Source organism: Erythrolamprus reginae, chromosome 4, assembly GCF_031021105.1.
Source record: "Erythrolamprus reginae isolate rEryReg1 chromosome 4, rEryReg1.hap1, whole genome shotgun sequence".
Taxonomy (NCBI): Eukaryota; Metazoa; Chordata; class Lepidosauria; order Squamata; family Dipsadidae; genus Erythrolamprus; species Erythrolamprus reginae.
In genome coordinates this window covers 35,963,246-35,984,725 of record NC_091953.1, presented here as the reverse complement: position 1 = coordinate 35,984,725, position 21,480 = coordinate 35,963,246, and the positions used below count along the sequence as shown (strand labels likewise).

Below are 21,480 nucleotides of genomic sequence, written 5' to 3'. Positions count from 1 at the left end.
TGGCCAGATTATTTCCGGCCTTGGGAAAAGTAATTTCACCCTCTGGAGGCTTCAGGAAAGTTCCCTGAAGCCCCGAAGTGCAAAAAATGTTTCAACGGGCAAAGTAGAAGTTTGGAAAAATAGACTTCCTGTTTGCCCACTGTGCTGTTTTTCATACTACAGGACTTCAGGAAGTTCGGGAGTGCGAAAAACAGCACAACGGGAAACAGGAAGTCTGTTTTTTCAAACTTCTGGTTTGCCCATTTTTGTCACCATCCCAGGCTTCAGTGAGGCCTGTGTGCATGCGCAGGGCGGGGTTGAACGCATACGCAGGGGGCAACACAGGGAGGTTCGACATCACTGGTCTATATAATATAGTTTCTATAATTGTCATATAGCAAGGACAAATAAAATTGTGGAAGCCATAATCCAACATCTTTGGAGGCCACTATATTAATTAAATTGTTTTATATTAAAGGAATTGTTAATCCTAATTACCCATATAAATCAGTCCCTTTTCCCAAATCAGTATACCAAAGTATTCCAAGTATGATTCCTAATGTTATACAAACTTTGCATTTTCTCTGCAAGATGCAAGTAAAATAACAACTGGCTTTCCACACTATGAACAAAGTTGCACCTATATTCATTCCATATGGTGTGCCAGTTTTTGTGTATGGAAAACAGATTACCTATTTGACCACTTAAAACTCAGCATACTTTTGTATATTTTTGCAGGGGATGTCATTTCACCACTTTATTTAAAAAAAAAGATATCTTAACTTTAAAAAAAAAAAATCCCAGAGACATTATAACATTTAGAAAAAAAAAATGTACAGTACTCGTGTTTTTTAAGATGGTTAATACAAGCTGTATTTCAATTAATATAAAGATTAAAACATTTTCTGATCACCATCAGATTAACGACTGAGGAATAAAAGTTTTTAAATGGTAGCTATTGCAGTGTTTATATGAATTTCTCCCAAGCAGTGGAAAGTGTATCTTTTCTGGGGGTTATGTGTTAAAGATGGACATTCTGCAGTTTTTTAAAAGGAACAATATAGAAAATATAAGGACAGTAAATTGAAAATGTAACCTTGTAGATCAGTGGTTCTCAACCTGCGGATCGGGATTCCTTTGGGAGTCGAACAACAATTTCACAGTAGTTAGCCTAAGACCACGGGAAAAGACAAATTTCCTATGCTGTTAGGAACTAAAGCTTCTATTTGGGCGCCTTGGAACATATTTTTACAATCTGACCAATCAGGCGTTTACAGTGGGGGTGTTCCTTCCTGCCAATCAGCTGTTGGGAGAATAGGCACTAGACTTATGGTTGGGGGACACCACAACATGAGGAACTGTATTAAGTGATCGTGGCATTATAAAGGTTGAGAACCATTGTTGCAGATGATCACTATAAAATGATTTAGCAAAACATAAGTATTCACATTAATAATTATTATAATTTATTAGATTTATATGCCGCCCCTCTCCTAAGATTAAAATACTAGTGTGAAAGTACCCTAATTCTCAGCCTTTACCAATACTAGATTTGATAGGCATGAGTTGCAATACACATGCACACACACAAACACACACACACTCTTCAGGATAGTGTCCAACTTGGGAAATGCTACTGTATGCCATTGAAATAGTGAAATAACTTGTGCTTTATTATTTAGGGATCAGCTTTTGATTTCCCAATATTTTGAGTTACAATACTGTGTTAAGATGATTCTTTGGGAATTTTTAAAGCTTTGCTTAAAACACTGAGACTTGTTTTGCTTTCCTTGCAAAAAATCGTGGCTGTGCAACATATTTTTTTCCTAGTTGTTTTATTGAAGCAATATTTAAATGTTCCCTTCTTCGATGCTCTGTAGTTGTATTTTTTGTCCAATGTGTACCCTGCTGCCACGCCGTGTGCTTGCATTGTTGCCTGCCACAGTTCGTGTTGGGAACAAAGAGCCAGGCAGGGCATCTCCTCCAAATAAGGTGATCCTCACATCCGTTTCAATCGCTTTGGCCAAGCTGGATGCATAACTATCCAGAGATTTGTGAACTTCAGCCTTTACATGAAGGATTGAGTTCTTTGCTGCTTCTGAACAGAGAAAAGAGAGATGTTAGCCCAATATGAATGTCTCATACATTAGTGTTAATTTGAACATTGTAGTCATCTTTCCCGTAAAAGGAAGCAAACTTCTGAAATTGCTGTGCTGATTTATCTTCTATAGTCCACTGCATTTTTTGTGTATGATTTCTTAGCAGTCCATACTAGTACCTAAGTAAAGCTAAGAGAAGAAATTAGATTTTTCTTCATTTTAGAACATTTTAGAAGTTCTCCTTCTCTTTACAAATCCATGGGGCTATTGTCCTTCCATATTTTTCACTTTCCTTTGTTATTTGTTTCATATATGATTTCAACAGTCGAGTTATCGAAGTGTGGAACTCATTGCCGGACTCAATTGTGTCAACCCCTAACCCCCAACATTTCTCCCTTAGACTCTCCACGATTGACCTCTCCAGGTTCCTAAGAGGCCAGTAAGGGGCGTACATAAGTGCACTGGTGTGCCTTTCGCCCCCTGTCCAATTGTCTTTCCTTTCTCTCACTTATCATATCTATTTTCTTTCTTTCATATATCCTCTCCTCTAAGTTCACTTTACCCTTATATATATTACTACATGTCTATTTTTCTTCCTATGTATTTGTGTATTGGACAAATGAATAAATAAATAAAAATAAAAAATATGGAAAACTTTCCCTTGCTAGTCCCTTTTCTTTTTAGGAAAACTCTTTATAATGAATGTTTATTTTACCCTTCCTGAATCTAGTATACAGTAATTAATTTTCCTTGCCCATTTTTTAAACACGCAGGCAGATCAACAGACTTTGGACAGTAGGGGGTGCAATTGTTAATATATGTCTATAAAGTATATCTATGAATATAAATGTATTTATTTATTCAATTTTTTTAATGCCGCCCTTCTCTTGAGACTCAGGGCGGCTTACAACATGTTAGCAACAGCACTTTTTAACAGAGGTAGCATATTGCCCCCACAATCCGGGTCTTCGTTTTACCCACCTGAGAAGGATGGAAGGCTGAGTCAACCTTGAGCCAGTGATGAGATTTGAACCGCTGACCTGAGGATCTAGCAGTCAGCTTTAGTGGCCTGCAGTACTGCACTCTACCCACTGCGCCACCTCAGCTCATCATAATGCTCATAAATAATGAATGGTCATTGCTAAATTTATTTACAGGCAAAAATCTTAAAAGTTCCTATTGCTTAGGACAAAACCATACTCTCTGACAATGTCCAATAAATCTACATTATGAAAAATTGCTTGCTCTATTTTTTTCCTTAAAGAATAAGATTAAACTAATTGCAATTATTACTAAAGATTTTTCTTATGTTGGCTTTATTATTTTAATAAATAAGTCAAGGCAGCAACCATTAGACCAAATTGGAGTATGTGCATGTGTGTATATGTATATTTGCTAAATTTAGCAGAAATATGGCATTTAACAGATAACCAAACAGAAAACATTTTAGCAATATCTAAATTTTCAGGAATTTCGACATTCAAGATTTTATACTGTATATATACTATACACACACACACACACACACACACACTGTATACACATATACACATATACACATACTAGTCTCCCTTCCTTTTCATTATCAGCAAAAATATGTTATATCTATCTATCTATCTATCTATCTATCTATCTATCTATCTATCTATCTATCTATCTAACTAACTAACTAACTAACTATCTATGAATGTAACAGAACTCATTTCTTAATTAAGCATCAACTTTTAATGTAAAATGAATTTATTTCCTCCCCTTCTTAATTTTCCCTTTCAGATTATATGTGTCTCTCGGCTATAAATCTTTCCAGGGCATTTATTTCATTTTCAAGTCTTTCTTAACTTCTAATTTTATATTAAATTAATTAATATAAAATTAGATTCTATACAATTAATTAATTATTAATTAGATTCAAACTAAAATTAAGTTAAAAGCAAATTGCAGCTTAGGAGTTCTTGATGCCAGCAGTCTCCTCTTATACACAGTTCAGTAACGGTGTGCCTAGCCTCAATATACCTTTAATTTGTTCCACTTCATCTTCAAAAGTTACAGAACTCCGTCGATGAGGGTAAACGCAATGTGGGTGATTAATTCCATCAGAACTATAATCTTCAAGAAGCATAACATCTGTCCCTAAAAAGAGATCATGGCTTAGACAGTTGACTACGGGAAAAATTCATTTAATGGATACATGCAAAAATGGTTTTTTGCATGTGATAAGAGCAATACAGTGGTCCCTCGATTTTCGTGGGTTCGAACTTCGCGAAACGGCTATACCACGGTTTTTCAAAAATATTAATTAAAAAATACTTTGCAGTTTTTTTCCCTATACCACGGTTTTTCCAGCCTGATGACGTCATACGTCATCGCCAAACTTTCATCCGTCTTTAATAAAAAAAATTTAAAATAAACTTTAATAAATAAACATGGTGAGTAATAATCTAAATGGTTGCTAAGGGAATGAGAAATTGCAGTTTAGGGGTTTAAAGTGTTAAGGGAAGGCTTGTGATACTATTCATAGCAAAAAATTGTGTATTTACTTCTGCATCTCTACTTCGCGGAAATTTGACTTTCGCGGGCGGTCTCGGAACGCATCCCCCGCGAAAATCGAGGGAACACTGTATAGCAGCTGTACTCTTCCCTCATATCTAGAAAACAGCAGATGGCACCTCTATAGCTGGAATCATATTTTACAATGCAGAAAATTGAGAACACGAGAATGTCTTTTGCTTATGTTAATTATAGAGCTTGGAAGCAAGTGAATGGGAAGAAGGCTTCAACTTTCTGACACTTTTTCTTGTAGCTAAGCCATCTTTGGTTATGAATTTTATTTTAAATTGCATTTGACTTAACTAATCACTAAACTTATTTGTAGAGACTTATTTCATTGACTGACAGACACACACACAAAATCTACTGGGGCGGGGGTGCGTGCACAGAAATGCAATAATAATTGTATATTTTCCATGGATAGCACTAGGATAGTACAGTGGTATCTCTACTTATGAACTTAATTCATTCCATAACCAGGTTCTTAAGTAGAAAAGTTTGTAAGAAGAAGCAATTTTTCCCATAGGAATCAATATAAAAGCAAATAATGTGTGCGATTGGGGAAACCACTGGGAGGGTGGAGACCCTGTTTCCTCCCTGGAGATTCCTACAGAGACCCCACAGAGGCTTCTTGCTGCCTTTTCTGGCCCTGTTTCCTCCCAGGAGATTCCTAGAGAGGCCCCACGGAGGCTTCTCCCCACCTTTTCTGGCCCTGTTTCCTCCCAGGAGATTCCTAGAGGCGTCTCCCTGCCTTTTCCAGTTACAGTTTCGGAGGCTCGGGTTTGTAAGTGGAAAATGGTTCTTGAGAAGAGGCAAAAAAAATCTTGAACATCTGGTTCTTAGCTAGAAAAGTTCGTAAGTAGAGGCGTTCTTAGGCAGAAGTACCACTGTAATTGCATTTTTTGTTCGTGGATAGCACTAGGATAGTACTAAGAAGTTGCATTTCAAGTTTATTGCAATCTTCTTTTTTCATTGGCTGTATCATACTGCTAGCTCTTGTTCATTGCAACACAAAGAAAGAGTTACCTGAATCCTGAGAGCAACTAAAGCCTGTATCTCCTGTGCTGCTGCTGTGTCCTAAAGTCCGCTCCCCTGCCATGAGAGCGGTCAGATGAGGAGACAATCCTAGATCTGTAAAAGATATTTCAGGATCAAACAAATTAACCTCTGGATTCATAGCCAAACATCTTCAAATATCCTCAGTGCATTTTATTACATTGCTTGATGTAATAATGGCGAAGTCTGTAACAAGGGTCATTACATTAACCATTAATGTCATAGTTAAGACAGGGAGACAGGGATTTTTTGTCCTGTCTTGGTCAAACTACCCAATTTGGGCTATTTACTTTCTTTCAGCCCTGGGAAAGAGGCAATGGTAAGTCACTTCTCAAAACCCTTGCCAAGAAAACTGAAGCTACTTATCCAATCTTCAAACACTAGACGTGATCGAATGGAATAAAAAATAATTTTTTAACATCTGAATTTATGAAACATGACTCTTGAATAATTCAAAATTAAAATTTGTATCATTGGGAAGCTATATCTAATGAAGTCAATGAAAAACCATCTTTACGTTCTTTTTAGCTTGGTATTAGACTTTGAATATCTCAAAAATAATAAAAATGAAGGCGAGTAAAGGCGAAGTTCGGACTACAGTGCCTATTGAGCTGGTCAGTCTAGAGCCCTGGTTCCCAACGTAGGGCCCACGCCCCACCGGACAGGGGGGCAATTTCATTTTTAATGAATTCCAGCGACCGGTTAGGTCTCACAGAGTTGGCCTTCTCCGGGTCCCGTTGACGAAACAATGTTGTCTGGCGGGACCCAGGGGAAGAGTCTTCTCTGTGGTGGCCCCGATCCTCTGGAATCAACTCCCCCCATAGATTAGGATTGCCCCCACCCTCCTTGCCTTTTGCAAACTCCTCAAAACCCACCTCTGCCGTCAGGCAAGGGGAAATTGATTCCCCTGGGCCGTTTCTGTTTTATGTATGGTTTGTCTGAGATGTATGATTGTTTTTATACTAAGGGTTTTAAATGGCTTTTTATTATTGGATTTGTACCGTGTTTTGTGTTGTGAGCCGCTCCGAGTCTCCGGAGGGGCGGCATGCAAGTCTAATTAATAATAATAATAATAATAATAATAATAATAATAATAATAATAATGGGGGCAATTGGAACCTTGTTGAAATCTAGTTAATGGCCTTTTAGGCTTCCTCCACGTGAGTAGTTCACTTTTTGAATAATAAGAATTATATGTCAAGGGTGGGGGGAGGTCTCAGGATTTTAGAGATGCTTAGGTGGGGCATGGCCAAAAAAAAAGGTTGGGAATCACGGGTCTAGAGCCATCCAAAGCCCCCCAGGGCAGGCAGCAATCAGGAAGGAGAGTGGGTGGCATGACTTCATGTGGAATTCCCCAGCGGTTGGGAACTATAACTCCTACCTGAGCTGAGGGTTGGACTACAAGACCTCCAAGGTCCCTTCTCAGGCTGTTATTTATTCTGAAAAAAAATGCTTTTGAGCATTTATTTTTATCTAGGTTATAACATGATAACGCTTGTGCTAATGTGATGAAAATGGAAGGCAGCTAACAACCACAGACAAAGAATGATGTAAAAGCAATTGTAATGGCCATGGTAGTGATAAATTAATCTATACCATAGTTTGAAGCCCCTTGTTCAGCTTTAACAGCAGACCATTACCCCAAAAAGTTAAACTGGGGATAAGATTTTTTTTTAATAGTCAAAGAAAGAAACTGAAAACAGAGGAATTGCAAAAGGCTCAGGATCAGTGATAGCAAATCTTTTTTCGCTTGGGCACCAAAAAGATGTATGCATGTGCGATAGCATGCATGTGTATGCCCCTACCCATAATGCAATGCCCTCCCCAATACACCTGCATACAACCCCCCATACTGCATGCGTACAGGCCTCACTTAAGCCTCCACACTTCAATTAGACCCATTGGGCTGTTTTTCGTTCTCTGCAGGGTTCAGGAAAGCTTCCTGAAACCTGGGGATGGTGAAAAACTGCCCAACAGGCCAAACAGAAGTTTGAAACTTCCTGTTGGGCCCTTGGATCCTTTTTTAACATCGGCTTCAGGTGGTTTTCCCTGGGGATGATGAAAAGGGACCCAACAGACCAACTAGAAGTTCGTTTCCTGAAGCCTAGGGAGAGTGAAAACAGCCGAAAATAAAGGCAAAAGTCAGCTGACCAGCGCACACATGCGCACTGGAGCTAACATAGGGCAGCGGCTTGCGTGCGCTCAGATATGGCTACATGTGCCACCTGGGCCATAGATTCATCATCATTGCTCTAAATTCTAGGACAGGGGTCCCCAAACTTGGCAACTTTAAGACTTGTGGTCTTCAACTCCCAGAATTCATGTGTGCTGACTGGAGAATTCTGGAAGTTGAAGTCCACAAGTCTTAAAGCTGCCAAGTTTGAAGACCTTTGTTCTAGGATATCACAAAAAATACATTATGCAAGGATGTCTCTTGAGAGCCCTGAGGTTAATTTTCCAATTCCACCGTATCCGTTATCTTAATACAATGAATAATTGGACAAAATTCTGCCGCACGAATCCCAGCGACCAGTTAGGTCCCACAGAGTTGGCCTTCTCCGGGTTCCGTCAACTAAACAATGTTGTTTGGCGGGACCCAGGGGAAGAGCCTTCTCTGTGGTGGCCCCGACCCTTTGGAACCAACTCCCCCCAGATATCAGAGTTGCCCCCACCCTCCTAGCCTTTCGTAAGCTCCTTAAAACCCACCTCTGTCGTCAGGCATGGGGGAATTGAGACTTCCCTCCCCCTAGGCTTATAAAATTTATGCATGGTATGTCAGTATGTATGATTGGTTTCTAAATTGGGGTTTTAAATTAACTTAAATATTAGATTTATTTACATTGTATTATTATTGCTGTTAGCCGCCCCGAGTCTGCGGCATATAAATCTGATTAATAAATAAAATGAATCTCCAAGGTCTCCTGCCTGCCTTGAGTATACGCAAAAATTGTGGCCATGACCATGTCCAAAAATTTTCAGTCATGAAGCAGACAAATAAAACACATGATAAAAGGTGAACAAAGGTGTACCAGACTAATTAAATGGTGGTCACTCTGCCCTAGCAACTAACAGAATCTTCTAGAGGTACTTTTAAGAATTTTTTAAAAATTACCTGTGATCCTATTAGAAATACTAAATAATCTGGATGTCCTTTGCCTTTGAACAAATGATTCTCTGTAGTACCGATCTCCAAAGCACATTCCCAGCAACTCCTTGCGTACAGTTTTATTCCAGAGTCCATAAATCAAAGGGTGGCAAATAGCACTTGTAAACGATAACCACGTTGCCAATGTCTCAAAGGCAGGGGAAATAAAGTTTTTACCCCAAAGTGCCTCAGATGTGATAACCACCATGTAAGGCCCCCACGTGACGACAAAAGCCCCAATCACGACTAAAATTGTGATCAAAGCTTTGCACTGATTGGCAGAATAAACGACTCCTTGGAAAGCATTCCTTCGGCTGCCTGACGAGGACGTTGACGTACTCGAGTTCTTTCTCCCATTCCTTTGCGTGTCTTCTGCTGCAATGACCACGCTGCCACAGTGAATCTTCCGTGCCTTAATCCTGGCCACGCGAAAGATGAAACCGTAGCAAATGATCATGACTACAAATGGTAACAAAGCACACCATATCTGCCAAAAAGCGGTGTAACCCGCCTGCTTATGCCATGCAGCGACACACATCCATTTGAACTGGTCAAATTCTAAAGATGACCAACCAAAGAGGGGCGGAAGGCATCCAATTAGAGAATGAAGCCACACATACATAATGGCAACAACAGCTCTGTTACCCGTAATCTTCATAGGGTAAACCATGGGGTATAAGACAGCATAGTATCTGAAAAACATAAAAGGAATATACAGGGTATATGCAACATATAATGAATAATACCAAACATGAAAAAAATTAAAGGAATGCGCTTATCATTTGAAAATTGGATGACTGCACTGGTTGCCAATTAGTTTCCGGTCACAATTCAAAGTGTTGGTGATGACCTAAAAGCCCTACATGGCATCGGACCAGAATACCTCCAGAACCGCCTTCTGCCGCACGAATCCCAGTGGCCGATAAGGTCCCACAGAGTTGATCTTCTCCGGATCCCGTCGACTAAACAATGTCATCTGGCGGGCCCCAGGAGAAGAGCCTTCTTTGTGGTGGCCCCGGCCCTCTGGAATCAACTCCCCCCAGAGATCAGAACTGCCCCCACCCTCCTTGTCTTTCGTAAATTGCTTAAGACCCACCTGTATCGCCAGGCATGGGGGAATTGAGACACCTCCCCCAGGCCTATATACTGTAGTTTATGTATCGTATGCTTGTGTTGTATGGTTTTTTAATGATGGGTTTTTTAGATATTTTTAAAAAATATTAGATTTGTTACATTGTTGTATTGTTACTATTCTTGTTGTGAGCCGCCCCGAGTCTGAGGAGAGAGGCGGCATACAAATCTAATATATTATTATTATTGTTGTTGTTGTTGTTGTTATTATTATTATTATTATTATTATTATAACATCATTTGGAGAACCTGAGTTGTCTCATGGAACCACATTTTCTCTTTGCTTGCTTAAATATTCAGATGCTATTTACATATTAATAAACAAAGTTGTTTGTTCCACAATTTCAATGTACGGACTTGGTGGCATTGTTATTTAAAACAATAGCAATAGCATGTAGACTTATATACCACTTCATAATGCTTTTACAGCCCTCTCTAAGCAGTTTACAGAATCAGCACTTTGCCCCCAACAATCAGGGTCCTCATTTTACCCACTTCAGAAGGATGGAAGGCTGAGTCAACCTTGAACCAGTGGTGAGATTTGAACTGCTAAACTACAGTTAGCAGTTAGCTGAAGCAGCCTGCAGTGCTGCACTCTAAGCACTGCACCACCCCGGCTCCAGAAAAAACATATTTCCCTGCCACTGCATATTCAATGCTGGTAACATAGAAACATAGAAGTCTGACGGCAGAAAAAGACCTCATGGTCCATCTAGTCTGCCCTTATACTATTTTCTGTATTTTATCTTAGGATGGATATATGTTTATCCCAGGCATGTTTAAATTCAGATACTGTGGATTTACCAACCACGTCTGCTGGAAGTTTGTTCCAAGGATCTACTACTCTTTCAGTAAAATAATATTTTCTCATGTTGCTTTTGATCTTTCCCGCAACTAACTTCAGATTGTGTCCCCTTGTTCTTGTGTTCACTTTCCTATTAAAAACTTGTTCCCTGTTAAAAACGTGTTCCCTCTCAGCTCATGGAAAAAACGAATGGCCTACCGGTCGATAGCAATGAGTCCAAGCGTGAGCATACTGGCTGAGCTGATGAGCATATAGAGTAGGGCAGAGAAGTTGCACCAAACGACTCCAAAGATCCATTCCCGACGGATGGAGCTGGTAACAACAAAAGGAAGCACCAGCACCGAAAGAAGGAAGTTGGACAGAGTGAGGCTGAAAACAAACTTGTTGCTTAAGGTGAGAAGGTATGACTTCTTGTAAAGAGTGAGGACAATCACCAGATTCCCTAAACAGATGAAAATAGCAATAATGATGATAGCGATGGACTCGGTGACTCTGCCTGCTCCTTCTTCCAGCAACGTGAGGTTTTCTGAGACATTCTCCTTACTGAGGGACAAGTTGATGCTCATTGTCAGAGTAACCAAGACATTCTGAGCGTCTGCTAAAGAAATACAAAAACAGTTGATACACATTGATGAATGCTACTTATATTTCCATAAACAAAGTTACTAATTCCACAATTCTCAATGTACGGATTCGGCTGCATTGTGTTAATCCAAATATTACAAGCACTACATGTATAAGGCTTATCAAGTTAAAAAATAGCACATGAACTTCATGGATATGTGCAATGTTATCCAAGGCAAATAATTCATATGTAACAGAGTTCTATTTACAGTGTTCCCTCGATTTTCGTGGGTTCGAACTTCGCGAAAAGTCTATACCACGGTTTATCAAAAATATTAATTAAAAAATACTTCATGGTTTCCCCCCCCTATACCACGGTTTTTCCCGCCTGATGACGTCATATGTCACTGCCAAACATTAGTCCGCCTTCAATAATTTTTTAAAAATAAACTTTAATAAATAAACATGGTGAGTAATAATCTAAGTGGTTGCTAAGGGAATGGGAAATCGTAATTTAGGGGTTTCAAGTGTTAAAGGAAGGCTTGTGATACTGTTCATAGCCAAAAATAGTGTATTTACTTCCGCATCTCTACTTCGTGGAAATTCGACTTTCGCGGGCGGCCTCGGAACGCATCCCCCGTGAAAAGTGAGGGAACACTGTATTTCCATAAACAAAGTTACTAATTCCACAATTCTCAATGTATGGATTCGGCTGCATTGTGTTGGTTAAAATATTACAAACACTACATGCATAAGGCTTATCGAGTTAAAAAATAGCATATGAACCTCATGGATATGTGCAATGATATCCAAGACAAATAATAGAGTTCTATTTATATATTTGATCTCCCTAAAGCTTAGTAACATAGTCAGATTGCTACCTAGACCACTTTAGGGTCATTTATCCCATGTTTAGGAAATATTAAATGAACATCAATAATTTGCTAATAATGCAATATCGTGATATTTCTGTCTATTACACTTTAAGAATGTCAGTTATAATAATATAGAGAGATCCAAATATTCCTATAAACTTTAACTAAAACCTCCAATAAGATCACAGTAATGGAAGTGGACTATTCTTGAAAAAGAGATCACCACTGCTGTTATCCAAAGCATAGCATAGCTATGGAGAATTACTGGATGTCCACAGTCTTCATGTAGAACATTGGATGCTCAAGAGCAGAGGTCCCCAAACTTGCCAACTTTAAGACTTGTGGACTTCAAATCCCAGAATTCTCTGGGAATTGAAGTCCACAAATCTTAAAGTTTTCATGTTTGAAGACCTCTGCTCAAGAGCATCTCACTTCGACCTGAAAGTGCACAACAGAATAACCTATCCTCAGAAACTTCCAGAATACAATTTTTTGGAGAGAGTGAAGTGGGAGAGCAGACAATTTCTGGAGGAAGGATATTCTTAAAGTAGGATATCTTTGCCATGCTGTTCGATACAAAATTCACAAGCAGGAATAAATCACAGACTCGCATGGTGGAATATCCATGAAAGCCTTGGGAAAGATATTTAAATTCTTTGATGTGGCTGAATCTACAAAGATCAAATTGTGCAAACAACGTACTTATCTGTGACACTTTATGGACACAAAAATTGGACCCTGAAGAAGCATGATGGGAAGAGTATTATTTGCTTTTGCTGTTGGAGAAGACTTCTGACAACACTGTGGACAGACAAGAAAAAGGACTCATCGAACAAATCAAACCAGAGTTCTCAGTCAGAAATGACCAGAATCAAATGTATCCTGTTTTGGATGTATCCTGTGAAGATCTGGCTTTCTGACAAAGCTCTAATGTTGGAAAAGATAGGAGTAAATTAAAGAATGGATGACCAAAAGCAAGGTAGATGGACTCCATTACAATGGCAATTGGTATACTACTGGAAGATCTGAAAAAGCATATTAGGAAAGAGAATGCCCAAAATCTATCTATGAATTGTATGAATTGTTGAATATTAACATGTTGAATGAATGGACACAAATTAACAACATTGAATTTGCTTCCATTTATGTTCTATGACTTCTATGTAGCATTACTAATAGCACTGGATATATCTAAATGCTGCCTGCAGGGGCTTATTTTATAAAGCTCAAACATAACGCACAACAAAGCCAATACTGTATTCCATGATAAAAAACAAAACAACAAATAAAACAGCAAAACAAGGAAAAATCTATATGCGTATAGACCTATTTAAAGTAAGCAACATTATGCAAAGAACAGGGGTGGGTTAAATAAGCCAAAGAAATTAAGGCACAAGATAAAAAGGAAATGTCACTAAATCTACCTTTTATCAGTATCATTCACTAGATGTCTCCTACCTTTCTATCCTTGCAAGTCATCTTTGCTTCCACCACCTCCATACATTGATTTATACATTTGCTTTTTGTCCTTTAAACTTCTTTTCCAGAGTCTCTGTGTGATTTAAAACCATATTAAGTTACTTTCCATGTACTCTTTTCTTTACCTTTTGGGGTATAATTTCCCCCCCTCCAATTTGGGTTATAATTTTTTTCCCTTAGACTATCCACGATTGACCTCTCCAGGTTCCTTAGAGGTCAGTAAGGGGTGTGCATAAGTGCACCAGTGTGCCTTCCGTCCCCTGTTCAATTGTCTCTCCTTATCTCATTTATCTTTTCTTCCTTTCAAATTTGTTCACTTATACTTTTATATCTTTTCTTCTATTTGTTTCTTTAGTTATATTACTACATATCTATTCTCTTCAATGTGTATTATGTATTGGACTAAATAAAATAAATAAATAAATAAATAAACTTGAAAAACATTCATACATAAAAATACATACATCATCAATGCCTAATAATATGCTTATAATATGATCTCCTATATACAAAATATCCTAAAACTTATTTTCATTTCATCCATCATTACTATCTTTTTAACAGCCAAGTTTAAAAAAAAATCTCTTTTATAGAAAAAGATAATAAAACATCCTGGATCCTATATTTTCTTCACCTTTTGATTTCATAACCGCTTTATTCCACAAATCTATCACTTTTTAAGCAGGAATCAAAACTTTTTTTTTCTCCACGGTGACCCAAGTCTTATATTCAGCCAAAGCTACTGAATTACAACAAAGTAGTTTGTTGGGGACCCAGACAATGATGGTGGTTTTGGAAATACCTGGTAAGTAGGCCTAGGAGTGCTCTTATTTAACTGTTGGAATCTCCCGCACTCCGATTTTTTATTTTATTGTATTTTTACGGCGGCACTTGGATGCAAGATTTACCTAGGATTTTATTATAGGCTCGCAGTAACTGCAGCTGAAGTGATCCGCATTCTACAAGTCCCCGCTTGGATGCTCCCTCCAGACACCACCCTGAAAAGTGGAGGGATCACCATCTGCTTACTCTTGGTCTGCTTTTTCTTTCGCCCTCGGACGGCTGCACAGTAGATCGGAATCAGAAAAGCCGAGATGCCCCGTGGCGGGGTTGGGGGGGAAAGAAAAAAGCTTAACCTGGCTCGGTACCAGAATCCTCAGCCCGCTTTTCTCTCCGCTGCCGAGTGGCTGAGTAGCCCAGGCGTTTCCCGTCCCGGGCACCACCCGAGCCCAACATACCAGTCCCATCGTCGCCTGGAGGCAAAGCAAGATTTCCTTTTTTTATTTTTTGCAAGCACAGGGTTTACTACGGGATCCCTCCGAGGAAGCGAGGACCCGCGGGGTCGCTGCACTTCTGTGCTGCACTAGGTCTCGGGTGTGTGTGTGTGAGACGACCCACTCACCTTGGATCGAACTGCTGTCCGGTAGCCCTGCTGCCACCCCGTTACCGATGCGGGCCGGGTGTGTGTGTTTCAGATTAAAGCCCCCCGGGGCCCCCTACGGTCGCCGCCAGTCGAGGCCCGGGAAAATAGTCCGACCCCCCTTTTCTTTCTCGCCCATCCCCTCATCTACTTTTTCCACATCCCTCCTTCCTTGAAACACTCCCTCCATCCCCGTTTTTACTCCGCCCACTTTCCCACCCTGTCTTCTTTCTTCGCTCCGCCGCGCTTTTGTTCTTCGGCAGCTCGCCCCCCACTTCATGTTTCCATCGTAGTTAACTTGGCCCCCGCTTTTTGTGTAAGTCCATTACAGTGAGAAGCTGTCTTTTATGAGGGGAAAAGCTGAGCTTAGTGGCATGAAATTTACAAAGGCAAATGTTCTCCACCAAAACTAAGTAAATTATGTTAGTTAGCCCGGCCCATCAAACATTCCATGTCTTCACCCTGCGAAAAAAAACCTTTCATGCTGCCCTCTGTTTTACTGTACAGTACTGTATATCATTTTTCTTTCCTCAGCTGAAGTATCACTTGCACAAAAGCAAAACAAAAAATGAAGAGATGGTTTGTTTCTATAGCAGACAACTCCTATAGCAAGCAAATTCAGTATAAAGCAGGGGTGGGCAATTAATTTTGCCATAGGGCCACATGAGAAATTGGGATGGTTTTAGAAGGCCGGACTAATATAATTAACTCAGTTCTACTGTATATTATTGGGTAGAACTGAGTTATTTATATTATAATTATAAATTATAATTATATATTACATTACATCACCTCACCTCACCTATTATTATATTATATAATTATATATTATATCCTGAACACGCGGTTCTTATCTAGAAAAGTTGGACCGACCTCCGCGGGCCGGTCACAAACAGCGGGCAGGCCGCATCCGACCCTCAGGCCGCATCTTGCCCAGGTCTAATATAAAAGAAAGTTTCTCAGATTTTTTTTAAAAATCACATTTTAAATAAAGGAATATTGTTGATATAAATCATGAGTGCAACCATTCTTACAACTGTTTATATAACGGTTTTTCTCCGAAAGCTTTTTTTGTTAGGAATTTGGGACAAGATATCCTAAGCAAACACTTCATCTAATGACACACATAATCACAAGAATTACATATGCTCAAAATTGGAAAAGTCAAGAAATCCCGTCAGAAAAGCAAATAATAGGAAAAAAATCTATTTGTGCGCGGAGATGGACAAGATGACAAGAGACATCAAAGGCACAAAAGCAGATGAAAAAAATAAACTTTGAGATAAATGGTACAACTGGATTGAGAAGAGAATAATTCAAAGAGATGACGAGAGATCAAAACATATTTTGATAATAACAGATGGATAATAATTCGATGAAATAAACAAATACTTAAGTTTAATAAGTTAAATTTATTTTATGTTTTTACTGATGAAAGTAACTAATCAAATTTGAAATTGTTGCATATTGATTCAGAAATGGGCTATAATCTGCATATGTGTATATTTTTTCTTTTTATTATATTGGAAAATTTAAATAAAGTTTTAAAAAAATACAACGGTTTATATCTGTATTGGCTAATTTGGATACATCCGGCTTCAAGTTAGTAATAAATCTGTTTGTTTCACACTGTAATACTACATGTTCAAAATGGAAATCGGTAAAATGTGCTTTAAGTGGAGAGAGATTGTAACTTACCAGGAAATTACAGTACTGTATTGCATTATGTTAAAATGTGATGTACAATTTGTAAATTTTATTTCAAGTAAAATTTCACAGAACATAGCAATCAATCATATACGGTCATATAAGCAGACATAAATCAGAAGTTTATAAATAATTACTGTTTTTCTACATTATTTGAGCCTACTGACTGCAATTTATTTAGCAGAATATGATCAAGTGAACCACGTCATAGTACAATGGAAGCAATCAGACTTGAGTCAAACTATTTATCATCCATCTCTAGGTGAGCATCAGCCTTTAAAAAATTTAAAAAGTAATTATTAGCCAATGCTATACATAAAGATGTTAGAACTGCATGCCAATCTAAACAAATTTGCTACTTTTCTCTCTTAAGTTTTGATCTAATAAGAAATTATAGGTGCTCTCACTTGTAAAGTCTTTTCATTGCTTTGTGACAAAACGGTCTTGGGCACATTGTACAGTCTAAAGCGCTACAAAGAAAATATGTTTAACTTATCTGCACAAAACAAAATAATTAATGAAAAGAACAAGATTGCAAAAGATGGCCTACTGTTTAGGCCTGTGATGGCGAACCTATGGCACGCATGCCACAGGTGGCATGCAGAGACGTATTGGAGGGCATGCGAGGCGTTGCCCTATGTCAGCTCTAGTGTGCATGTGTGTGCTGGCCAGCTGATTTTCGGCCTCAGGAAAGGCTGTTTCACCCCCCCCCCCCCGAGGCTTCAGGGAAGCTTCCCTGAAACCCCAGAGTGTAGAAAACGGACTTCCAGTTTGCCCGTTGTGCTGTTTTTAACATTATGGGGCTTCAGGAAGTTTTCCTGAATTTTCCAGAGTGTGAAAAATGGCCTAATGGGCAAGCCGGAAGTCTGTTTTTCTGAACTTCCGGTTTTCCCATTCGGCCATTTTTTCACTGTCCCAGGCTTCAGTGAGGCCTGTGTGCATGGGGACGGGGGATTGCCTGCATGCCCAGAGGCAGTGTGTATGTGGGTGCTCACATGCATGGGGGCAGAGTGCATGCGGGCATGTGCGTGCATCCTAACACACACACAGACACACACACACCCTTTTGGCACATGAACCGAAAAAGGTTCGCTATCACTGGTTTAGGCTATAAAATATGTCAACTTTCTTGCTGTTTTCATTAAAACTGGGTCAGGATGGCTTATGGCAACTTTTTTTGGACATATTTCTTACAGACTAGACCTGGCAATTGATAAAGTCAATGGAAAAGTTTGATTATACAAAGCAACAGCAGCCCTCTGAAATTTCCACAAATTGTAGGTTCCGCATAACCAAAAGTGGGATTCAGCAGGTTCTGACCAGTTCTGGAGAACTGGTAGCAGAAATTTTGAGTAATTTGGAGAACTGGTAAATACCATCTCTGACTGGCTCTACCCCCATTTATTCTCTGCCTCCCAAGTCCCAATTGAGGGGATTGGAGGGACTTTGCAGTAACCTTTCCCCGGAGTGGGGAGGGAATGGAGATTTTACAGTATCCTCCCCTGCCACGTCCACCAAGCCACGCCATCCCCTCCAAGCCATGCCCACAGAAGTAAGTAATAAATTTTTTTGAATCCCACCACTGCACATAACCCTAAGTTCTGGTTCCTATTAAAATCTTCCACACGTAGAACAAGAATAGTAATGCATCTTTCAATAAATCTCAGGGCCAATTATTTATATTATTGTATCATTGCTGAGATAATGCACATGCTCTTCTAGGAAGTTAGCATATACCTCTCTCCTAGAAAAATGAAATATTCTAGGAAATATTAAAAAGACAGAATATTATAGCTCCTGGAATGAGAAAAGAAGAAACATGCTATTGGAAAGCAGCCCCCCCACCTTTGCTAATAGCCCCAGAAAGGCTGGGCCACCTGATCTACAACACAAAAGACATGGCTGTCAGGACATGATAGGATTAACCCTCTACCCATCAAGCAACAGAACTCACCAGATGGCACCAGGGGAGATTACATCACCCAGCAAGATTCAACCAAGCTTGGAATGCAAGACACTACAAAGTTACCCCTGCATGGCCCCAAGGGACTCTGACAACCAGGGGTGGGCTACTGCCCAGACCGGGTTGGGGGGAAACGCAGTAGGGAAGCGAAAATGGAGCTCCACCCCAGAGCACCCAATTCGCACTGAAATAAGTTGAAAGAAAATGCAGGGCGTCCTGCATAAGCCACGCCCACAGTGTGGTAGTAAAATTTTTGGTAGCCCTTCACTGATGACAATCAATCAAAATACATTTCTTACACAGGAACAGGAAGCTCCAAGACTGGGCCCAAGAGAAGCTCTCTCTCACTCCTCTCTGCCATAGAATTGCACTGGGATAGATGTTGTAATTCAATATCTAAGGTCCACAATGGCATATATCCACAATACATTTACTCAAGAAACAGAAAACATTGTACATTCACATTCCATTGTAATGTAAAAATTTAAGTTAACATATGTATGGCAATTTACTCCTACTATGAACATTTTTAAGCCAAGTTTTTTGTGTTACTTTACACCCAAAGTAACACCCATGCCATCCATGATGGCAAATATGTTGCATTTCAAGAAAACAGACTCTGCCAGTAGTGGCTCATTAAGAATAGGAAGCCACAATTTAGTTATAAAGCAATATATATGACAGTAAGTATAAAATACCATATAACATGTTTTCTAATGAGCTTTTTAAATGTATTGAACATAATTGAAGGGTGGAATTGAGTGTACAGACAAATTTAGCAAACTAAATCCAAGTTTTGTATGAATTTGTAGTGTTAGTCTTAGAAGCCACTTCTTACTGACTCAGAAAAGTAAGGTAGTCTGCTTAGTCTACAAGTTATAGTGAAAAAAGAAAAAGCAGCAACTGCTCAATTATCTACTGTATTCTCTCTGTAACAATAAAAGAGCCAAGTTTAAAATTATTAGTATTAAAAAAATAACTGATATAATGATACGATCCTAATGCAAAGAAAAAGTGGATTTCCAGATGTTGCTGAACAATTCCTAGTATTAGGTAACATTGTAAATATTCTAACCTAGCAAAATCCAGAAATTCTCAGTAACTGAACTTGTATACAGTGATCCCTCGAGTATCACGAGGGTTACGTTCCAAGACCCCTCGCGATACTCGATTTTTCGCGATATAGTGGTGCGGAAGTAAAAACACCATCTGCGCATGCGTGCCCTCGCGCATGTGCAGATGGTGTTTTTTACTTCCGCACTTGGGAAGACCCCCGCCCAACAGCTGAGGACCCGCCTGCCCGCCGCTTGTCCGGCCGCCGCGCCGCTCGTGCCGCCGCTGCTGGCGCGAGCAACGCCGCTTCCCAGCTGAGTGGCGCGAGCAACGGCATGGGTGGGCGAAGGGCGGGCGCGCGGACAAGGGGCGCACGAGCGGCGTGGCGGCCGGACAAATGGCGGCCGCGCCTGGCGGCAGCACGAACAACACAAACAGCGTGGCGGCCGAACAAACGCACGAGCAACGCAAGCGGCGTGGCAGCCGGACAAATGGCGGCCGCGCCTGGCGGCAGCACGAACAACACGAACAGCATGGCGGCCGAACAAACGCACGAGCAACGCAAGCGGCGTGGCGGCCGAACAAACTCACGAGCAACGCAAGCGGCGTGGCGGCCGAACAAACTCACGAGCAACGCAAGCGGCGTGGCGGCCGGACGAATGGCGGCCGCGCCTGCCGGCAGCACGAGCAACACGAACGGCGTGGCGGCCGAACAAACTCACGAGCAACGCAAGCGGCGTGGCGGCCGGACAAACGGATTCTCCTCCGACCTGCCCTCACCTTAGCTTCCAGCTGATGCTTCGATCCTTGGAAGAGGCCAGAGCGCCTTTCTGCACCACACTCTGCGCTCGGGTTCCTTTCCGGAAGATGGAAGTTTCTCTCTTTCCATCCTTTCTAGCAATACAATTCGTGTTGCTCGTGCTGCCGGCAGGCGCGGCCGCCATTCGTCCGGCCGCCACGCCGCTTGCGTTGCTCGTGAGTTTGTTCGGCCGCCACGCCGTTTGTGTTGCTCGTGCTGCCGGCAGGCGCGGCCGCCATTCGTCCGGCCGCCACGCCGCTTGCGTTGCTCGTGAGTTTGTTCGGCCGCCACGCCGTTCGTGTTGCTCGTGCTGCCGGCAGGCGCGGCCGCCATTCGTCCGGCCGCCACGCCGCTTGCGTTGCTCGTGAGTTTGTTCGGCCGCCACGCCGTTCGTGTTGCTCGTGCTGCCGGCAGGCGCGGCCGCCATTTGTCCGGCCGCCACGCCGCTTGCGTTGCTCGTGAGTTTGTTCGGCCGCCACGCCGTTCGTGTTGCTCGTGCTGCCGGCAGGCGCGGCCGCCATTCGTCCGGCCGCCACGCCGCTTGCGTTGCTCGTGAGTTTGTTCGGCCGCCACGCCGTTCGTGTTGCTCGTGCTGCCGGCAGGCGCGGCAGCCATTAGTCCGGCCGCCACGCCGCTTGCGTTGCTCGTGAGTTTGTTCGGCCGCCACGCCGTTCGTGTTGATCGTGCTGCCGCCAGGCGCGGCCGCCATTCGTCCGGCCGCCACGCCGCTTGCGTTGCTCGTGCGTTTGTTCGGCCGCCATGCCGTTCGTGTTGCTCGTGCTGCCGCCAGGAGCGGCCGCCGTTTGTCCGGCCGCCACACCGCTCGTGTGCCAATGTCCGCGCGCCCGCCTTTCGCCC

The 21,480-nt window shown here is 41.2% G+C and overlaps 1 protein-coding gene across 4 annotated transcripts; it reads right to left on the bottom strand.

Moving 5' to 3' along the window:
• Positions 1 to 1,625: 1,625 nt before the first annotated feature.
• GPR161 (G protein-coupled receptor 161) lies at positions 1,626 to 15,294 on the bottom strand. Of its 4 annotated transcripts, none has more exons than XM_070750036.1 (8): positions 15,083 to 15,294; positions 13,660 to 13,753; positions 12,904 to 13,002; positions 10,961 to 11,360; positions 8,794 to 9,518; positions 5,652 to 5,756; positions 4,092 to 4,208; positions 1,626 to 2,077 (listed from the first exon to the last, which is right to left on the bottom strand). In XM_070750036.1, the coding sequence occupies exons 4-8, from the start codon at positions 11,326 to 11,328 to the stop codon at positions 1,830 to 1,832; spliced, it is 1,563 nt and encodes a 520-aa protein (XP_070606137.1). In that variant the 5' UTR covers positions 11,329 to 11,360; positions 12,904 to 13,002; positions 13,660 to 13,753; positions 15,083 to 15,294; the 3' UTR covers positions 1,626 to 1,829. The 4 variants fall into 4 exon arrangements, with proteins under 4 accessions (XP_070606137.1, XP_070606138.1, XP_070606139.1 ...); XM_070750037.1 differs by having other exon boundaries at positions 10,961 to 11,357; positions 15,083 to 15,249; XM_070750038.1 differs by lacking the exon at positions 12,904 to 13,002 and having other exon boundaries at positions 15,083 to 15,247.
• Positions 15,295 to 21,480: the final 6,186 nt, after the last annotated feature.